Source organism: Salvia miltiorrhiza, chromosome 3, assembly GCF_028751815.1.
Source record: "Salvia miltiorrhiza cultivar Shanhuang (shh) chromosome 3, IMPLAD_Smil_shh, whole genome shotgun sequence".
In the NCBI taxonomy this organism is placed as follows: Eukaryota; Viridiplantae; Streptophyta; class Magnoliopsida; order Lamiales; family Lamiaceae; genus Salvia; species Salvia miltiorrhiza.
Window position 1 is genome coordinate 47746117 of NC_080389.1, and position 23117 is coordinate 47769233.

The 23117-nt window shown below is 32.6% G+C and overlaps 1 protein-coding gene across 2 annotated transcripts; it reads left to right on the forward strand.

The window, feature by feature from the left end:
* The first annotated feature begins 8429 nt into the window (after positions 1-8429).
* On the forward strand, positions 8430-22687 carry LOC131016218 (transcription factor BHLH42). Of its 2 annotated transcripts, none has more exons than XM_057944858.1 (8): positions 8430-8816; positions 8902-9139; positions 19267-19363; positions 19464-19478; positions 19557-19613; positions 19689-20127; positions 21842-22458; positions 22541-22687. In XM_057944858.1, exons 2-8 carry the CDS (start codon positions 9105-9107, stop codon positions 22628-22630), a joined length of 1350 nt encoding a protein of 449 aa, XP_057800841.1. In that variant the 5' UTR covers positions 8430-8816; positions 8902-9104; the 3' UTR covers positions 22631-22687. The 2 variants fall into 2 exon arrangements, with proteins under 2 accessions (XP_057800841.1, XP_057800840.1); XM_057944857.1 differs by having other exon boundaries at positions 8431-8816; positions 8894-9139.
* Positions 22688-23117: the final 430 nt, after the last annotated feature.

The following is a 23117-nucleotide window of genomic DNA, read 5'->3' on the forward strand; positions in this document are numbered from 1 at the left end:
GATCCATGACCGGCGAGGACTGGCTGCCGGCGAAAGCGTCCGACGGTTGCCGACTAGGGTTTTCGCTCATCTATCGCATCTTCCAACGGCGTGCCGTTGTCTGGAGGCTGCTGACGGCAGCGCCAAGATCTGGATCGGGCAGATCTTCCTGTATCGGGCGACGGCAGCGCCAAGATCTGGACGGCAGCGCCAAGATCTGGACGGCACTGATGCTGCTCGGAGGAGGAACGGGATTCCAAAGAAGGCCGGAAGCTGCTGCTGCGTGCTCCGAGGCTCAAAGATGCGGCGGCGCGTCTGGACTGGTTCTCTGAACGGACCAGGGCAGCAAGGCAGGCGTCAAAGGGAGCAGGTTCGCGGTCGCCGACGGGACGGCAGGCTCGCGACGCCGGCGAGCGGCAGCGCGATGGGAGGGATTCGAGTGATCCTCTTTTTTGACTTCTCTAGAGAGAGAATGCAATTTATTTGGGGACAATGATCAATTCTGTCAATTTATTTGGGGACAATGATCAATTCTGTCAGAAAATTTAGAAAAATATAAAACCATGTATTTGAGTTTAGCAACAAAAAAAAAAGGTCGCTTACAAAATTATAAAATATATCCAAAATTTGTGTGTTTATAGGCTAATATAAATATTCAACACCAAGATGTCATATGTGTATTTATAGGCCAAAATCGACAAAAAAAATTCAATATTCATTAGCCGTGAAGACAGTTATCGACCCAAACTGAAGGGCTACCTAATGTTTCACAATAGCCAACTCATATATGCGCATAAAGTTGCTACATCTTCCTCCTTCAATTAATTCCGGCACATGATTCTGAAGATTAAGGGTATGTTTTTATCATAATTATAATTTTTTTTAAGAGAGATGAAGGACATGTTTGTTTGTTTTTTCAAAACCATTACTCCAAATTTTGTAATTCTCTAACATCTAAAAATTTATTTTGAATTCTCTAACATCTATTTTCAATTAAATTTTTTCTTTTGCTAGATGCAACAGATTGTGTATCACAGGAAAAAAAAATGGTCCAGAAAATCAACACACAAAAGTACTACAAATGCTGAAACTAGGAAATAAAAACTGAAAGTATAACCAAACAAAGCTCAAATCATTTCTGCATATTTTCTAGAGCTAATTGTTAAAACAAGACCGCTATTTTCAGTGTTTTCAGAAAAAAGGACTATATGTTATGGAATTTAAAAAATAAGGACTATATGTTATTGAATTTGAAAATGAGGACTATAGCTTTCATTTTTTATATTTACACTCTTGTTTCGGACCGTGATGGAAGTTATAATTTTCATTTAGATGTGTTAAATATGAGTGTAAATGTAAAAAATGAAAGCTATATATCATCTTTATTTTCAAATTCCGTATCATATAGTCCTCATTTTCAAATTCCGCAATATATAATCCTTTTTCTAAGAACACTGAAAGTTACGGTCCTATTTTAACAATTAGCTCTATTTCCGATAGGAAAGCAAAGCTTTCACTAATTTTATTTATGGAATTTTAGTAGGAATACTGATCAATATCTAACCCTGCTCCATACATATATATATATACAATGACGGAGCTAGAATTTCATTCTAGTAGATTCAATTTACAATTTTAAACTATGAAATTAAAATAATTTAAAATTTATGAGAGTGGATTTTAAAAATGTTCAAATTGAAATAGTAAAATTAAATCTATTAAGATAAAAATTAACCACACTTAATTATCATTTTATCCTTCATATATAAAATGTCAAAATAATCCATTAATTTTTTAATTATGAATTCGAGTTTTTGAGCTATAATTCAAAAATAATAATATTTCTAGTTGTAATACAAGTTTTAAAACTTGAATGCACAACCAACAACAGTGTTGTTGTGAATTCAAGCTTTAAATTGTTGGTTGTGAATTCAATTTTTAAAGTTTGATTTTACAATCAACATTATTTCTAATTATGAATTCAAGATTGAAAACTCGAATCCACAACTAGCATTAATTCTAGTTGTGAATTCAAGTTTTAAGACTCAAATTTACAACTAACACTATTGTTAGTTGTGAATTCGAGTCTTAAAACTCGAATTCACAACCAACATTAACGGTTAAATTGTGAATTCGTCGAATTGATTGTAAATTCAAGACATTAACAATACAAAATCAACTCGATTTTTGCCTCAATTAAAAAACTCCTCAAATATGCAATTATCGTCTAAAAAATTCTCTAAAATGGTCGATAAAATTTGATCCTCTCCATTACACGAATTTGCACTCAAGTTCAATTCCCCCAAATTACAAAACAGATGTTGAATCATTTAATTGCTCGACAAAGAACATTTTTCTGTTTTAAATGCTTGAAGCTTTTATAATTACAGGGTAACTGACGATCATTACATCGCTTTAATTATCGGCCTGCAAAACTTCGAGCGTTTGAAGAAAATGAAGGGAGAAGAGAAGCAACGAAAGTTTCATGAATCCCTTCCACTGATAATTGCTACCAAGATACAATTTTTGGAGCTGAATCAAACCCCAAATAGAGAAGAGAGTGTATTGAAAAATTAATGATATGATAAATTTAGCTTTTTTTTTTTCAAAAAAATGGTTAATTTTTAAATTTTCTTATCTTAGTGGACATTTTTTATTTGTAGTATATGAGAGTGGATATTTTCATACATTAACTCTATTTATAATAAGATTGTAATATTGCTTCCTTTATCCCCCAAAATTAGTCATTTATTTCTTTTTTAGATGTCCCATATTATTATAATCAATTTTATTAATTTAAATTATCTTGTCATTTTATTTTACTAAAATGACCTTATTTAATATTTTATGAAGATAATATTTGGATCAATAAATAAGGACAAAATATAGCAATTACATATAAATTAATTTTTTTTAAAGAACATCAAATGTATTTTCTAATTAATATGTGTGAAATATTATATAGGAGTTTGTGTGTGTGTGTAGCTAAACATGACTATATTGTTACATTTCTCTTTATGATATTTTTCATATTTTAAAATTGATGCATAAAACTTCAGTGATAACAATTACTAATAAATCTTTCTCGATGTGCGATATTATAAAAATCAAATATCTTGCGTGATGAAATCGAGATAATTGATAATAATTTGATTCATTTTTCCCCTACCTGACACAGTACTACTCTTCACATATAAGAGAAAAACTAAATGTTTATAATTAATTAATAGTTGATACCAATAACATAACTAAAAAAATCAAAATTTAATACACTAGCATGTAGTGGTTTGAGCCAATAACTATTAGGAGCTAGGAATATGTAATCATATTATACTAGCAATAATACTTTAATAAATTCATATAAAATCAAGTTATAATGGGTATAATATTAATTACATAAACTTACGTTGGACGCTGCCACAGGGATTTGAACCTATTAACCTTTGAAAGAATGTGGTATAATATTAATTAAGAAAAGAACAATCCATTACATAAAAAGAGCCGAATGAATTCAACATAAAAAAAAAATAAAAAAAAAATCAAGTGTGATATCTTAGAGAGTTTTACATCTAAAATTCAGATTTTTATATTGGATTAGTCTACTACAAGAAAATATTGAATTCAAAGTCACCCATTAAATATGATAAAAATAACCAATTGCATCAAACAACAACAGAGTTACATTTAGAAAATGTACTGAGAATTTTGTTGTAGAAAAAATAATAAACGAAATCAAAATTAATTTCTATTTAAAGAATGAATTAAAAAAATTACAGAATATATTTAAAAAATTCAAAGGGGTGCCTGTGGCCCCCCGGGGCCTGGACCCCCCTCTCCCTCCGTCATTGGAGATTCATGTTGGAATACATTATTCAATTTAATTTGATCCAACATATTTATAATTTTAAATTTGTTTGGGTCCACAAACTTAATGTTTCTAACTCTCATACAGTCATACATATAAATTTCGATCATTAATGGTCGGCTCTTTATTGGTTCTGATACATGTAACATGTCTGGTGGCTCCAGTATTTACTCTTCTTGGTTGCCTTTTAATTCATGCATGTTTGCAAATCTTTTTGTTCTATTACGAGATCATGGTGCTCCAAGATTCATAATATATGCTCCCTCTGTCCCGGCCAAGACGCTATATTTGCTTTTCGGCACGAGATTTAAGGAGTTGTAGATTAATGTTTTAAATGTGTAATAATAAAGTGATAAAGTATGAGAGAGAAAGTAATAAAGTGATAAAGTATGAGAGAGAAGGTAATAAAGTGATAAAGTAGGAGAGAGAATGTAATAAGGAAATACTTAATTAGTGTTAATTAAGTGTTTAAAATTCCTTATTTTTGCCAAATATAGAAATATAGTATCTTCGTTGGGACGGCCCAAAAAGGAATATGTAGCATTTTGGGCGGGACGGAGGGAGTATTTTTTTTATCTGGGTAAATTCTCGTCTATTTTTATCATATACAATAAACTCAATCTATAAAGTGTTAGTTATTGACTATAAACATTCCGCTTTCCCAATTTCATAGATACATGGTCATTTACTTTAGACAATTAATTATGTATTTATAAAAATAATAAATAAGTTAATCTACTATATGCTTCAAGTAAAACTGTGGAAAACTTGCTAGAAATTAAATATATATCTCATTGTGCATTCATGTCCATTTATACTAACGAGATGAAAACTTTTGCTAAAACAAGCTTGCAAATAGCAAGAGAAGATGGGTAGAAGGGTTAATTAGACGGTGTTTTATGGGCTCATAGGACTAGTTCTAAGACAAACACGAGAGAGGCTCCATTCACACTAATTAATATATGGGTCCATAATTGTGGTCCCAGCTGAAGTACGCCTGACTTTTCACAGAATTTTGCATTATAATTTAATCCAAAATGACGAGCTAATTAAGAAGGTTGGACTTAGATTCGATTGATCTGCAGAAAGACATGACTATGATCCGAGCTTCAAAACACAAGAACATCATCAAAGCTGGGTATGATAAGAGAGTCACTGTTTGCAGATTTGAGAAAGGGAATTTTGTGTAAAGCAAGCTTATGTACTCAAGCATGTGGGTAAATTTGAACTGGATTGAGAAGGTTCTTTTATCGTGATAGAGGTTTTGGGAGGTGGTGTTTATCACTTATTAGACATGGATGGGCGCCCGCTGACTCGTCTATGGAATGTCAACACTTTGAAGAAATTCTTCATTGTACTTCTATCTTTGTAGATCAAACACTTTTTTTTCACTGGGTTTTAATGAAGTTTGGGGGCCAATAAATATTAATAAAAAGGGAAACTTGGCTTTCAGGGAAACAACGTAGTCATATCTATCATATTCATAGTCTTATTCATTACACACTTGCAGAGCTGGTCACACAACTATAACATACATATTTGTTCGGGATCACACATGTCACTTGGGGAGGGGGGAGTAGGGTTTATACCCTCCCCTACCCTAGATTCTATTTTAGGGAATAAAAAAGATAAAAATTAAAACAGGGCTATGAGGATAGAATTGAAACCAACTAAAGATGGCACTTAAAGCTACCTTCGTGCTATGCCTCGAAGTTATCCAATGATGGTACTTAAAGCTACCTTCGTGGCATGCCTCGAAGTCATCCAATGATAGCACTTAAAGCTACCTTCGTACTATACCTTGAAGTCGTCAAACGATAGAACTTAAAGCTACCTTCGTGGTATGCCTCAAAGTCATCATTCGTGGTATAACTTGAAGACACGCGGCCCCGACGCGCGGTCGTGTGCATGGGTTGTGCATCGAGGTAGGAGTTTTCAAGGGACTATGCGGCCAAGATGTGCGGCCACATACCTGGGCCGCATGCGGTACCTTACGGTGCACGGACCCGACCACATGAGAATTGCTTTGAGCCGCGGGTTTTCTAGGTTTGACTTGAAGCCTTCAATACTTTACACCTCTTGGCATATAAATATTTCTTGAAAAGCTTGAGAAAACACTTTTTGCATACTTAACACTTTGAAGCTTGAGTGAAGAGAAGATTTGTGGGGTTGAAGAAATCACTAGTGAGAATCTGCAATTGTTTACGATTTTTTATTGTGGATGATATTGTCTACCTGATGAGGGGTAAAATATGTGAGCCCTTAAGATCATGACACATGGCTTGGCTTGGCAAATCAAAGTAATACCGAGGAGCAGACTATATTGAGCCAGAATGGACTACTCTAGATCTAAATAACCGAGTTCGTGAAGATCAAGCAGAAAAGAAGACTCCAGACAACCTTTCCAGAGAAGAGTCGACAGACAAACCAGCCGAGATAGGCTTTTCTGAAGAAGATTACCTGTCGTCAGACAGACAGGGTTTCTAGACAAGAAGGCCAGAAGAAGGACTTCCAAGCTAGCTCTATATTTAGAGACAAGGGCCTGACAAAGCACATATCAGTGATAGGCCTAGTCAGTTAGGTAGTTAGCGCACGAAATGAGTGATTTTGTAAAGTTACTATTTTACCCGCAGTTGTAATATCTATAAATACCCACGACCTCGAAATAAAATGGACTCTCTCGCTTTCTCTATACTTTTCCATTATCAACCTTTCTCTAGCTTTCTGACCTTCTGATAATCATGGGAACATAGGTAGATAATAGAAAATCCCCACTGTAGATCTGACAAGTTCAATTATAAGATCATCACTTCCTTTATTTATAGTTCGCTAGTTCATATGTCGATGTGTGGCTAGTAAACTTTTATCTTAGGATAAGGGAGTAAATAAATTATAGATTTTAGAACTATTTTTGATTAATTAATCTAGACCTATTTTTCCTTTTTATGTTCTTGAATTTATTGTTTGCTTAATTGACTGATGACTAATTTTTCATGATTAATTGCATTTGATTTAATATAGTGAGATTATCATTGATGTATGAATAAGAACATGAAACATGCTTTTGTATATTAGTCGGTAGGACTTGAGAATTGTGTAGGAGTAATAATCTTAGGATATGTTGAGAGTTGCATGCCTGAATTGCATTATGGACTTCTTGGCCTATGCATACTGCATCCAAACCTTTAATTTCACACTTGTGCACAAGATAAATATGGCAATAGCATCAACCACAATTCCCCATTTATCTCCCTCTCATAAATTCAACTATACATAGCTTCAAATCAGCCGTATATCATCCCCTTCTTCTTAGAAATCAGCACACAATCAAGGACTGATTCAGCCAAAACTCCATAAGCCCATTGTCCTTGACTCAACATCCTCAACTTCTTACATTATCAAACCTAAAGAACCATTAACCGTGCATTTCTACTAACAAAAGTCATTTTAAGTGGACTGCATAAAACCCACATCATGCATATTGCATTTATATAATGATCTATCTGAAAATTTGATAAATTATTATCGCAAATTCAAGAATTTTATATATATATATATATATATATATATATATATATATATATAATGATTCTTATTGCATATCAAATATATAAATCTATACATATATTAAATTGCTAAACTATTTTTATAATTTTTAAAGGTACGATATCATGTGTAACCTAGCTAAATTTGTAGGAGCGCATGTATCCTTATGGGTGAAAATTAAAAATGTCCATTTTCTTTAAGTTGTAATTAACAATATCCACTTTTTAAAAGTTATTGTGTTTATGTCTAAATTGATTAAATCGCCCTTAATATCTTAATCATAAATGTACTTGTAAGATAAAAGTTTTACACATTCGTATATTCACACATATTGTGTACCTTTTTCTTAATTAATAAATCATTGCTACTTCAGTTTATTGTCTTTTTTTTGTCTTTTTTTTTCTTATTAAATCCTGATTCCTTCATTTTATGTAGCAATGATTTATACTAATGCTCTTAAATTGAAAATATAATTGAAATATATTAGGAAATTGAAATTTTGTAAACAAGATTCGTCCAAATGGTGAACAGCCTCTCTAATTAAAAAAATAATTCTTGTGTTCCAGTTGACTTGATACGGACGGTTATTTGAAGAGTAAGATTGTAATGTAAATATATATGAACTCATATATTTAATGTTGTATATAGTAATTATAAAAAACATCTAATTAAATGAGACGCCCTAAAAAGAGGAATATATAGAGGCCAAATGAAATGAATTGGAAGGGAGTAGGGAGTATATATAAGTATAGACGTAAAAAACGAAAGTAATTGGCGATTCAGATCTTATTCGAAATAGTACACAAGTGATCGATCAGTTACTGCTACTTTGAACTTCAGTTGTTGTTCAGCATACACGGAAAATTGACCAACTCGTATTTATTGATTTCCCACAATTAGTATATATTCATTCATTGTTTATTTAATTTCAATTGCAGAATTTAATTTGGATACCAAAGATAATAATTTAGGTAAACCTCAAATTCTCTTACATACCAAAATGTTGGTTGGCTACCAGCCGGTCAATTGCCCCACTCACTCTTCCAAATTCCAACCATTTTTCTTCTCTCTTTTTGCTTTAGAAATTTCATTATCTGAAAATTAATTACTTTCAACTCAACGTAAGCTACGTTTCCCCCCAGCCCCCTCTTTTTCTTTTGCAGAATAATCATTTAATTTTTGTTGGCGTACGTGTCGTTTATAGAGTTGATTGAAAAGGGGTTTTCGCTTTGAATTCTGTTATACTCATCAATCATCATCCTCTACTCCTAAGTAGGGAAATAAATTTCTTTCAATTTATTTATTCGAGATACATAAAAAAGATGGCTGAGCCGCCGGGGAGCCGGCTGCAGAGCTTGCTGCAGGCGGCGGTTCAAAGCGTTGAGTGGACTTATAGCATTTTCTGGCAATTCTGCCCTCAACAAGGGTTAGCTTTCTCTCTCTCTCTCTCTCTCTCATCAATATAAATATAACTAAAAATAGAAATATAAAATGGTGATGAAGAGTTATAGCGTGGAGTGATGGATACTACAACGGAGCAATAAAGACACGGAAGACGGTGCAGGCGACGGAGGAGAGCGCGGAGGAGGCGACGCGGCAGAGAAGCCAGCAGCTGAGGGAGCTGTACGACTGTCTGGCCGGCGGAGACACCAGCCAGAGGCCCTCGGCGGCCTTGTCGCCGGAGGACTTGACGGAGGCGGAGTGGTTCTACTTGATGTGCGTCTCCTTCTCCTTTCCGCCGGGAGTAGGGTAAGAATTTTATATATTTCACTCATTTTTATTAAATGCTCTCTGCACTTCTTCAACCTAACTTAATCCACATTTTTATATGTATGCATTTATAACTCCAAATTGCCCATTCCATGTTAATGTCTATCGTGCTTTACCACCAACTTTTATCACACTATATATGTTTGTGCATAGTAGAATTTAGTTATAGCTAGCTAGGAGTTTTCACTTGTGGTAGCTAAGATTCGATTTTTTTTTTTTTTTTTCGAATTAAAATGATTAGTAAAGGTGAAATATATATATAGAATGAAGTAAGAGTAGGTTAATAAATTTGATCTTAAATTAGATGTAATTTGATCTAGAGAAAGGATGAAACCTTAAAGCTAGATTGAGTTTAAGGTGATTAATGATAGAATGGAATAAGGGTGGAATGGAATGGAAATAGGAATGGAATGAGTGTGGGAAAGGAATGACAAATCTTAGGTGATTCTTATGCTTGGTATGCACAAGGAATACCAAAGGAATGGAATTGTCATTCTTTGTTTAATTTAATTTCTATGATAGTTCTCAAAAAAAAAAAAAACAATTTATATGATTGGTAGCTAGAAATAAAGTTTTGGAATTGAATGAAATTATTTTATTTTATTAAATTACCTTTTACATCACTTTAAAAGTATACAAATTATAAATATAATTGAGTAGATAATAGTTTAAAAAATATATATTTTTTATTGAAAAAATATTTTTTATATTTTGAATAATAATAATAATAATAATAATAATAATAATAATAATAATAATAATAATAATAATAATAATAATAATAATAATAATAATAATAATAATAATAATGCATGTTTTACACAAATATACATGTCAAAACTTAAATTTAGATGATTTAAGAATGAAATGAAATGACTAATACCATGGTATATGGAAGGAATGGCCATTCCCATAGATGTAGGAATGGTGATCCAAATGGAATGATGATTCCTACAAAAAGAACATACCAAGCAAAGGAATGGAATGAAGGTAGGAATCACCATTCCATTCCCACCTCCATTCCATCATACCAATCAGGGGGGATGGAAGCGGGAGAGACATAGAGACAAAAGCGAAAAGAGGCAGAGAGAGAGGAAAAGAAAACCTGGAAGTGGCGTAGGCTAGCAGCAACAACAAGCGGTGCAGAAGTGAGGGAGGTGGGAGGCGGCGGCGCATTCATAAGGGGTGGCAACGGGTAGTGGCAGATCTAGGATTTTCAAATTGGGGGTGCGATAAATAATTATATAATTACCAAAAATTAATAATAAAAATAAACATATTCAAATATTTTTTAATTTTAAAGTTTATGGTTTGTTTTTAAATTGAATTTATATGTTTCATTGAGGTTATGTGTTTAATTGGGGGCATAAAAATTAAATCTAAAATAATTTACATATAATAATTATTAATATTAGTAATTTTTTTTAGAGATGCAATTGCACCCCATGTTCCTAGTTAGATCCGCCAGTGGCAACGGGTGCTGCCATTGGTAGCAATGAGAAGGGGAAAGGATGATGGTGGCGGGAATTAGCTAAACCGAGGGGATTTTGATAGTTTTTTATTTTTTTTAATAATTATTAAAGATATATTAATATATTTATAATAAAAAAATATTAGTATTTTCAGTTTTTATTTTTATGGATACTATTTACTTTTATTAAGTGCGAGTAAATATAGTGGCCTATTGAGTATTTATTTACATATTTAAATTGTATACTATAAAAATTACTCCCTTCGTCCCACTCCAATAACTTCATTTTCTTTTTTAAGTAAAAAAATTGTGTTTAATTGATGTGGATCGCACCACTTTACTATCATTTTTCTATTAAAAATAAATTTTTTCATCTTCGTACCAAAAAAGTAAGTCTATTAGAATGGGATACTACGTGTGGGAATGATGTTGAAAGTTGCGTGTGTTTCTTTCAAAAACATTTAATTTTTTTGTTTTTTTCTCGAAAAAAGAAGGTTGTCACTTGTCAGTGCTGAACGTCGGCAGAAACGAATGGTAGTCTCTGATCACACAGTACTAAGTATGAATGTATGATTATGCGTGTTACCTTTTTATTTCAAAAATTCAATATACGACATGTATTTTATACCAAAGTGCATACAATATATCATCAGTATAACCAAAATAGAATACCAAAGTTAGCACCCTTTAATATTCTACTTTAGATTTTGCGTATGTCAGATTAGATATAATTAAATATACAAGTTAAGTGCATGCATTAATAAACAATAAATTGCAGGACGTAATACTACTAGCGCGTTCTGACATATTCATTTATGTAATATTAAATTGTATATGGAATATATTTGACGCTATATATGTTTGTAGACAATTAATCTCTCGATTTTTAAATTGTAGAACAATAAGAGTAAACGTGTTTATTGGTCTGCCTATAATATATGTTAAATGTTGTGTTAATAGGCAAAAATGCCCTTTTCTTATGAACACTTGTAAAAATGTCCTTTTTCATAAGTGAAAAGGGCATTTTTACAAGTGTTTATAAGAAAAGGACATTTTTGCAAATGCCTCTAAAATGTTTGTGATTATATATATATGGGCAAGGTCACTTTTATATATCTCTTCCACTATTACTCCCTCCGTCCCATTATTGAAGACACACTTTCCTTATTGGGGTGTCCCAATAATAAAGACACACTTCCAAATAAGGAAAGAATTAGGGAATAAGAATAGTTAATTAACTACACCTTAATTACATTATAAATACCCTAATTCTTTATCTCTCGGCCACTCTGCCACTCTCTCTGCCTTCTCCAGCCTCTCCGCCACTCTCTCTGCCTTCTCCGGCCGCCGCCGGCTCCGTCGCCGCGCCGCGACCGCCTTCCTTCCTCCCCTCGCATCTCTCTCTGTCTGACCCCTCTCTCTTTCCCTCTCGGTTCTCCCTCATCTCTCTCGCTCATCTCTCTCGCTCGACCTCTGTGTCTGCCGCCGCCGCCTTCTCCGACCGAACAGCCGCCACCCATCCTCTCATCTTCTCCGACGGATCTGGTTCTAGGGGCTAGGGTTTACAGAGCGGCAGATCTGGGGGCTAGGGGCTAGGGTTTGCAGGCGTTCGATTTTGGGCAAGAACCCCTCTGCCTTGGTTCTGGAATCCTCCATTGTCGCCGCCCATCTCCTCGCCCCAATTCTGCCACCGCCTCCCCTCCTCCGCCACCGTCCGTCCGTCTGTGGCCGGCGTCACCGCTATTACAAATTTGATGCTAATTTTGAATCAATTTTTGGTGCTAAATTTTTTGGAATTGTTTGTGGGTTAGATTGTCTCTGGGTTTGATTTGCAATTGTTTCTGGGTTCGATTTTTCAATTTGTAATTTTCAATCTGTCCAATTGTTTCTGAGTTCGATTTTTCAATTTGTAATTTTCAATCTGTCCAATTGTTTCTGGGTTCGATTTTCGGCAGCATAGCAGAGGGAATCGGCGGTCGTGGTCGACGGCGGCGGCGCTGGTGGTCGGCGGTGGTCGGAGAAGATGACCGGTGGTCGGAGATGATGAGAGAGAAAGAGAGAGAGTTGGGGCTTAAACTACCTTAATCAAATACACTAACAATGCTAAACTACCTCACCTTAATCTCCGTGCCCAAATGAAGTGTGTCTTCATTATTGGGACGGAGGGAGTATTATATTAGCATGCATGTGGCAGAAACAATCTTAAATAGCTAGGGCCACTGTCATCATGCATGATTTTTTGGTGTGAATCTAGCTGGTTGCAATTGTAATATACTTATTCTTTTTTATCCATGATAAAACTTTGAACTTCTCCTTTTTCAATACCTTCGTAAAAAAGTTATCCTATTTTTAGATTATACCCCCACTATTTATAATATTTTATTTATTTTTATTTTTCATATTTTTACTATTCTTAATACTCCCTCCGTCCCATGAATTTTGACACGTTTTCCTTTTTGGGTCGTCCCACGAATCTTGACACGTTTCCTTTTTTGGTAATAATTATTACCTACTCTCTCCTACTTTATCACATTTATTATATTCTCTCTCCTACTTTATCACTTTTATTACCTTCTCTCTCCTACTTTATCAATTTTATACTTTATTAATTACACACTTAAAACACTAATCTACAACTCCTTAATTCCCGTGCCGAATCCAAACGTGTCAAGACTCGCGGGACGGAGGGAGTATTAATTATGCCATATTTTCATTATTTTCCATATACTTAACAATCTCTTTTTAAAATTCGTGTCAACCCTCGTAGGAAGTTTTATCATGGACATAGACACAATAAAGTTATCGTTGGAGACATCCAATGGTGGAAACTGGAAACAGATGGAAGAGGCTTAAGTCCCCATCAGTTTTTAATTATACAATCTAACTTATCAAAAATGTTGAAAACAATTTCTCCGGTTTTCATTGAGCCGACGTCGCGAAAGAATGAATTATTGAAAGACGTAGGACGAAGAGAAGCTGAAATTGCACAGATAGAGAGAAAAAAATGGCTTTCAAAATATGAGTTTGAGAGAGGAAGACAAATATATGTATATATATAGGAAGGCTAAAATAAAAACCAAAGTTAGACTATAATATAAGAACTCTTATTGGCCCTTAGATTTAAATCAATCAACGCTCAGATTTACACTCTAATTTGATTACCCAATTTTCGCCCGATATAATTGTTGGGCAAAGAAGTAATTTTATTATTTTAATAAAAATCCTTTCCTTAAATGAGGGGATAACATTTAATTGTGTATCTTTTACTCTTTATTCATAAAACATAATTCAATCTGTTTTTGTATTAGCGTGAATTATGTCACATAAGAAATTGTATGAAATTAGATAAATAATTCACTGTTACACGTATAATTTGTCATTTGTCCACATTTAATTCAGACTAATTCACAAGTTATATTTAATTCAGCTTGTAATGAATTAATCTGAATTAAATGTGTAAACTTGACGAATTATAAGTGTAACAGTGAATTATTCATTTAATTTCATACACTGATGAAGAATAATTAAAAATGCTCTTTTTTTTTGTATTTTTGGGTTTTCAGTTAGTATTCATTTCAAATTTCTTCCATATGATCTTCTCTATTAAACAAACGGACTTACATCTTCAATTTTTGAAGAAATTGTGTCCAAAATAAAATGTCATTTTATCATATTTATGAAATAATACCTTGTATAATTCATGGCACTAATTTCTAACCCAAAATATTACACTTTTCCAGTAGATTCCAAATGATAATAAATGGCACTAGCACATTTATGTATTAATATAGCACAACTTGTGAATAATAAACTTTAGCACTTTAAATCACTTCAACAATTTATGCGATACATGTACAACCCCAAGTATCTGCATACTTTTTCAATCATCACTTAGGAACATTCAATATCTATCCTTCACAATGCGATAATTTTTCATTAATTTTTCTGCAACCGTCGCTCGTTTTACACTTACCATGAATGTATTAAAATTTTACATAAATCTTATGATTATGAATTATGGAATACCAAAAAAACTGAATCATATGTACGAAACACACCAACATAATATCCATTAGACGTCTAATTCAAATAGAATGTCATAAGGTAGAACAGGTAATGTCGTCTTAAACTGAATGTCATTTATAGTCTGCCATTGAAACCAACAGCGTAGCGTCGATATTCATACTTCCATCACCAAAGAAATGCGTCAAAACTGTGGTTAGCACTCACGGCGATTGCATCTTTAATATGGTTCTTATCCCATCCGTGAAGCAATGCACAATATCTAATATGGTCAACATTCTGTTTTGCCGAATCATTGACTTTTCTCTTACGGTTAGAACTTGGACATTAGTCAAATAAAAAATGCAAAGTTATAGAAACATGAATAATGTAAATAATATATTCTCAGGTCAATATACAACAAGAAAGTCGAAAAATTAACAGACTTTAACACACATAATATCTTAAACAGTATTTTAAAAAATTCAAACATGATTGTCGTGTTTATGGGAATAGACAGCAGAAACGAGTTAACTAGTCAATTTAGCTCATCAAAGACAATCTGGAAAATCAACATTAATATCTCTCTGAATAACTAGTTGATAATCGACATGTTATATATCACACATGAATTGAGGTGCTTAAAAAAAAAGAGTACCCCATTAAGAATTCATACCACCCAAATCAAAAAGTGAATAGTTCGTACAACTCCTGCAGGCAGGGGCGGATCCAGAATTCAATGTTAGAGGGGGCTGAATCTATTGGACTACGGTGCTTGAAAATATTTACACGGGGTCCGTCCCCGGAGCAAATTTTTTTGAGCATTCCGTACACTTCATTTTCATGCATTTTTTCAACAATCACTTAATATAATAAGATAATTGTTCGCAATTCAATTAATTCAACATCAAGTAGATTGAAAGCATATAAAGACGTACTTTTATTCATTTTTCTTAAAAAAAAATTGTTTCATCTTCTAAACAAATAAACTAATTTTCATTGTTAGTAATTAGTAATTTTACTTTTACCTTTAGAATTGACTCAAATTTAACATTAAAAATTAACTAAGAAATAAAAAATGATAAAAATAATATAAATGTAACAACTCAATGTGTTGAGCAATTAATATGGATAGTTGGATACTATAAATAATGTATTACTATATTTTTTCTTGTATTTTTCTATTTATATACACATATATAGATATAAAACAAAATAATAAGAATATATATATATATATATATATATATATATATTTAAAAAAAACCCATAAAAATTGGGAGGGGGCTGAAGAATCCATAGATCGTCGATTCCATTAAAAATAATAATCACCAAAACACACGAAAACTCACCATTTTTGCTCCCTTGTGTTCTCGTCATAATTATAAGATTTTGCAGGAGCGAAATCTCGATTCACAGAAGTAATTTTTGCTGAAGTTTCTCTAAAAATACTCGATTCACAGAAGTTCTTTTGGCATTTGAAATCTCTGAGCCACCAAACCCAAAAGTAAACAAAACCATAGTAATATTTGATGTTGAGAATAATTTAGGTGTGATTACTTGTCAAGATAGTAATTATCAGTATAAATTCCAGAGATATCGCATCAGATTCTCAATTACACTGATAAAATCATATTTCCATATTTAATATGCGGGAGTTTTGGAAAAGGCGTTATTAAGAGAGAGAGAATTAAACGTCATCTACCCAATATACCCTTCCTCGAATTTTAGCTGCGAACTATTAGTTTGAGTTTTCTGAATTTAATGGTCCATATCAACTTTTAATCAAAACCGTACATTAATTAATTTATATGGCCAGGATTAGTTCTTATATTATAGTCTATATATATAGATATATATATATATATATATATAATATGGTGTGGTTATAATAAGAACTGTATTTTTTGTAAAAAGGTGAGAACAATTCATTCGCTGTTAAAATTAATGCACTGAAAATATATATATATATATATATATATATATATATATATATATATAGGGGCGCGCTCCAGTGAGACCCCCTATTTTTCGTGTAACATGAGTACAATGAATAAGACATATAATACTAATGAACAAAACGTATATATAATGAACAAGATGTATATACTGATGAAAAATAAAATTTAAAAAATTCGTAATGAATAAAACATATATACTGATGAACAGGGCCGTATATACTGATGAACAATGCAGTATATATTGATGAATAGCAAAATTTAAAATATTCTGCTTCCTCCAGGATTCGAACCCTGCGAAAAAAAATCACCCTCCAGATACAATATCAGCCATAAGATTGATAAAATAAATGCACCAGATCGTGTCCTAGATCTCACTAAAATTAGGGGGTCTCATTGGAGCGGCCCCCTATATATATATATATATATATATATATATATATAGGGTGTGGTTCTAGAGAGAACTACATTATTTGTGAGAACGGGAGAACCATCAAAATCTAATGCATTCACTGTAAAAATTAATGCATTCGCTGATAAAATTAATGCACTCAAAAAAATAAAAAAAAAATTGCTCCCTTCAGGATTCGAACCCAGGATCTGCATTCATCCAACAAGATGATGTATCCACCGTAGATCTTGATGATCGAATGGCTGAAAGTGGTTCTCCGTTCTTTTTTTATTTATGGTTCTTTCCTGAACCTCTCCCTATATATATATATATATATATATATATATATATATATATATAGGGGAAGGCTAAAATAAGAACGCTTCTTAAAATATAAATTAGGAACCATTTTCAGCCCTTAGATCATCAAGATCTACGGTTGATTCATCACCTTGTTGGATAAATTCATGGTCCTGAGTTCGAATCCCAAAGGTAGCAAAAAATTATTTTTCGCAATTCATGCCTTTATACAGTTTATTCATGCGTGTTGTACATAAAATTCATGCATTTTTGTTGGTTCGTAATTCTTAAAATAAGGGTGGTTTATTGAATAACCGCCCCCTATATATATATATATATATATATATATATATATATATATATATATAGGGTTAGTATCTATTGAGAAGTGCTATAAGATTTAGAATTAAGAAGCAATCCTAGCCTTTAATCTAGTGTAATCATACGGCTCTACAAATTCCATAAATTGGGTAAATCAAATTCAATGAATTCAAAATAACAATATTTTACATTACATGAGGATAGTAATGTAACTTTTATTTTACCGAATCAATGCACATCAATCTTTCCCCATTTTTCGACCTTCCATATTCAATTCTTTCAACAAAATTGATTATGCTACCATCATAATCCTTTGAATTAAAGTTCAAATGATATAACTATTTGTTCATACAAAACGTATTAAAAATTCATTATACTTATAATTTCATCAATCCGGAAAACTCTAGCAAAGTTCAAATGATATAACTATATGTTCAACAAATTAGTAAAATATGTTCATCAAATCAGTAAAAGATGTTCATCATAATTAATACAATATTCATTGAAAAAAAAATGGGTTATGTTCATCTAGAAAATGAGATTTGTTCATTAAAATTCAAAGAATATAACTATTTGTTCAAAATTGATTCAATATAAGTTCAATGGATTTAAGATGAAATATAAAGATGGCTATAATTTTTTCAAAATCGATTCAATATAAGTTCAATTGATTCAATATAAGTTCAATCGATACAAATTAATTGTTCGATGAATTGACCTTGATGTTTGATATTTATATGTGTTGCTATGGTGTGTAATTATTGTAATGTTTAATACTTAATCACTCTGCATTGTAACTAAAAGTGATATCAAATCAAAACTCCCATAAATAATTAGATACGTTTATTATATATTGATATGGAAATGGAAGAATGAAAGATATATAACCGATGGATAATATTTAAATTACTACCCTAACCCTATCTTCAAAATTAACGGCAATAGTGTTAAATAAATCGTGGCCATTAGATGCAAAAAAATCAATGAACAAGATAGCTTCTCACTTCTCACAACATTTATGCTTCTCAATAGAACTTCTCCCTATATATATATATATATATATATATATATATATATATATATATATATATATATTCGCTTCCAACAAAATGATGCATCTACTATAAATTTTGATAATTGAAGGGTTGAAAATAATTCTCAATTCTTATTTTACATAATGATTCTCTTTTTATATACTCCATGGATCTGTCCCGTATATATAGGCTTGTTTTTCTTTTTCGAATGTCCCATTTATATAGGCTTATTTTATAAAAAATAATGTTTTTTTTATATCTCTATTTAATTCTTTAATTTACTCCAAATTTAATTCATTATTAAATAACAAATATGAACTAATTAGAAAGTTTATCTATATATTTTCAGTTTCAATAATTTTTCTTAATACTTGGATAAATTCCAATAAGCCTATGTATATGGAATGGGGGGGAGTACATAAGAATATAGTATAAATGTTGTGGAGCCTCTAGTAATATCTTTTCCTGCCTACTCCTGGTGACATCAATGCTTGTAGCTCGTGACATAAATGTATATGTTTGACTAACTAACATAATATGTTTGGAATTTGGGATAAAAACAAGAATAATAAAGCGACATATATAATTGCGATAATGATAGTATTATATGTTGTGTTGGTATTGCAAAGGTTACCTGGGAAGGCATATGTAGATAGGCAGCACATTTGGCTTACAAGAGCAAATAAGGCCGACAGCACACTCTTCTCCAGAACAATTCTTGCTGAGGTATATATATATATACGTAACTCTTTCGTCTTCTAATATCTACTTAATAACTCACGCATTTCTTTTCTTTCCCATATGCAAACTCATCTGCATCTGCTAGAGTGCTAAAATACAGGTACTATCATCCCAAATCCTTCAACACTAATCTCTAGCTGTTAATTAGAATATTTTTTTATTATTATTTTATTTTCAGACAGTGGTATGCATTCCTCTTCTGGATGGGGTTGTGGAACTTGGGACAACACAGAGGGTACGTAAATTGGATAATCTTCAATTCATTGCGCGCGAAATAAGCCTATTTGAATCATGAAATTATGTTATATAGGTTGAAGAAGACATTGGATTGATCCAACGTGTGAAGAGCTTCTTCTCCCACTGTCAAAACCCTAAACCTTCAAGGCAAGCCCTATCGGGCCACTCCACTTCTAACCCTACCTCTTCGGCCCCCGCTTATTATTCTCCTCCGCCATTTGCACCACCACAAGTGGGGGAGAAAGAGGAAGAGGAAGAGGAAGAAGAAGAAGAAGAAGAAGAAGAAGAAGAGGTGGAGTCCGACTCAGATCAAAACCCTGTTGAAGCAATGCAGCTTGATATGTCTGACCAGGATATTAGGGCTGGCTCACCGGATGATAGCGAAAATAATTTAGGCTCCAATTTCCACCACCTCGCCGCCAGCCACGGTGGCTTAGATACGGCTGCAACGATGCTTAGGTGGCCATGCAAAAACCCCATCGTCAACGCCACCCTTCAACCACCGCATTCAGGTACTCTACTTTTATTAATTGTTTCTAATTTTTATTTCTAAGTTGTTAGTATAACACGCATTCTTCATCATTCATTCATTCTTAAACGACCCCATGCATGTCTTGCAGTAGAAATGCACTTTTTGTCAAATAAGATTCTACTATTTTTATAGATAAGATTTTTTATGAGTTTTGTAGGTAAGAATTAACAATCTTAGTTTTAATATTTCTAAGAAAGTTGCAAATATCTACCGAAAAAATAAAAATCAATTGGGTGAATGGCTGCAACCTCCAGTAATATTTTAATGATTTTGTTATACAAAAAAGGGTTATTGCCGGAAAATATATATAGTTTGTCAATTTTCTAGTTTATAACATGACCTTATAATTTGACCAGAAAATACATCAATTTTCAATTTAATCGCAATTATAACATGACTTTATAGTCTAACCAGAAAATACATCAAGTTTCAATTTAATCTCAATTATACCATAACCTTATTTAGATTATTGTTCATCATAGATGTATTAATATTTATTGTAACTTCATATTAAATTGTTATGTATCGAATATTGTTAATTGATTAATATTTTTTTATAAAAATTAAGTTTGATGATTAATATATATATATATATATATATATATATATATATATATATATATTTTCAACACACAAAATGCATATATATAAATTTAATTTTAATATTCTATTAATATATTACATATATAATAAGTATTTATCTATTTAAATTATCAAATTATAAAATATTAGGACCAATAAATAATTTAGGTACATATGTAATAGGAATTATGTTAAAAAGTAAATAATATTATACTCCCTCCGTCCACGAAAGAACTTCATATATTTCCTTTTTGGGACGTCCACAAAAGAACTTCCTACCTATTTTTGGACTATACCCCACCACTTATAATCCTCTTACTTTTCACTTTTCACAACTCCCAATATTAATTATAACACATTTTCACCACTCTCAATACACTCAACTACCTTTTATCCACTCTCAATACACTCAACAATATTTTTTTCTTAAAACTCGTGTCACTCCCTCCTAGGAAGTTCTTTCATGGACTGATGGAGTATTATTTACATATAGATGTATATTCATCAAATATATCTCTCTCTTTCTATATATATATATATATATATAGTATATTGTGAGATGAAAAGAAAATTAAAAATATTTAATGATAAATTTTGTTATTATTATACTAAATTAATTATAAAGTCATGTTATAATTACAATTAAATTGAAAATTGATGTATTTTCTGGTCAAGCTAAAAAGTCATGTTATAATTGCGATTAAATTGAAAATTGGTGTATTTTCTGGTCAAATTATAAAGTCATATTATAAACTAGAAAATTGACAAACTACATGTATTTTCCGGCAATAACCCCTAAAAAAATCTGTATGTAAATTTTAAGTTGGGTGGAAGTTGTTGGTTTTCAATTTCAACTGAAATTATTATTGAAATATGCGAGTTTTAATTAAACTGCCTTTGATCATCTTCTATTCTAATTGTTGCACTTGTCACTTAATGTATATTTTGAAAATCTAATTATATTAAAATTTAATACGAGTTGAGAGAGGAATAATACTGATATTTAAATTTGGATTGGAATATAAATGCATGCAGCCGCGTGTATAGTACAAATATTGTGTGAATTAAAAGTGTAAGATAGCATGTGTGTGTTTGTGATATGCATGCATCAGTGGACATAATAGCAGAAGAAGACACCCACTATTCTCAGACAGTGTCAAGCCTCCTCGAAAACCAGTCAAACCGGTGGTCGAAGCTCTCCTCCGCCTCCGCCTCCGCCTTCTCCAAGTGGCAGGCCGCTTCTTCCAGCCGCCGCCACAACCAAATCCTGGGCGGAGCCTCCCAATGGGTCCTGAAATACATACTCTTCAGCCTCCCACTCCTCCTCACCAAGCCCCGCGACGACCTCGGCGGCAACCACGTGCTGGCGGAGCGGCGGCGCCGCGAGAAGCTCAACGAGCGCTTCGTGGTCCTCCGATCCATGGTGCCCTTTGTGACGAAGATGGACAAGGCGTCCATCCTCGCGGACACCATCGAGTACCTGAAGCAGCTCGAGGAGAGAATCCAGCAGCTGGAAGCAGAGAGGAAGGGCGGCCGGAGGGAGAAGAGGAAGGCGGAGGCAGTGGAGGTGTCCATCATAGAGAGTGATGCGTTGGTGGAGATTTCATGCTTGCATAGAGGGGGGTTGCTGTTGGATGTGATGCAGATGCTTCGAGGGTTAGGTATACATGTCACCACGGTGCAATCTTCCATCAATAATGACACTTTTTATGCTGAGTTGAGAGCTAAGGTACCATTCATTGTTCAATCTTTACATATGGATACTGTCTCACAACACAAGTTTTAATCTCACTATCTATTTTTTTTTTCAGGTGACGGAGAGTGCTAACGGCCGGAGACCAAGCATCATGGAGGTCAAAACCACGATAAAGCAAATAATTCAACACCAGATACAATCATAGTATAGTTCAAAAAATACCTACTTAAAGTGTACTAGATTAATTTCCCTTAAAATTTCAAACTTATATACCATGGCTATGTAGGATATAAAATTTTGGGTTAATTGCCTATAAAATACTGAACTTTCGTCCAATTCTGGTTTTGCACACAAACTTTGAACTGTAGCATGAAAATTACTAAACTTTAGATTTTATCTGATTTTGCTACTAATCCAAATTCCGGTCGAATATCAGACTAATATGACGTGCCAATATTTGACGTGACGTATTTATTGTTAATTTCTTATTAATAAAAAAAAGAACACAAAGCAAAAAAATCCAAATTGTCAATAACTTAATATATCAAATCAAATAATAGTAGTAGTATTTTTTAATTCTCAAGTTTAAATCAATTTTTTTCGAGTTCAGTATTTCACAACTGATTACTCCAATATATAAAATAGAAGTCGTTCAAATAGTATAAATATATATAGTTTATGCAAAAATTTAT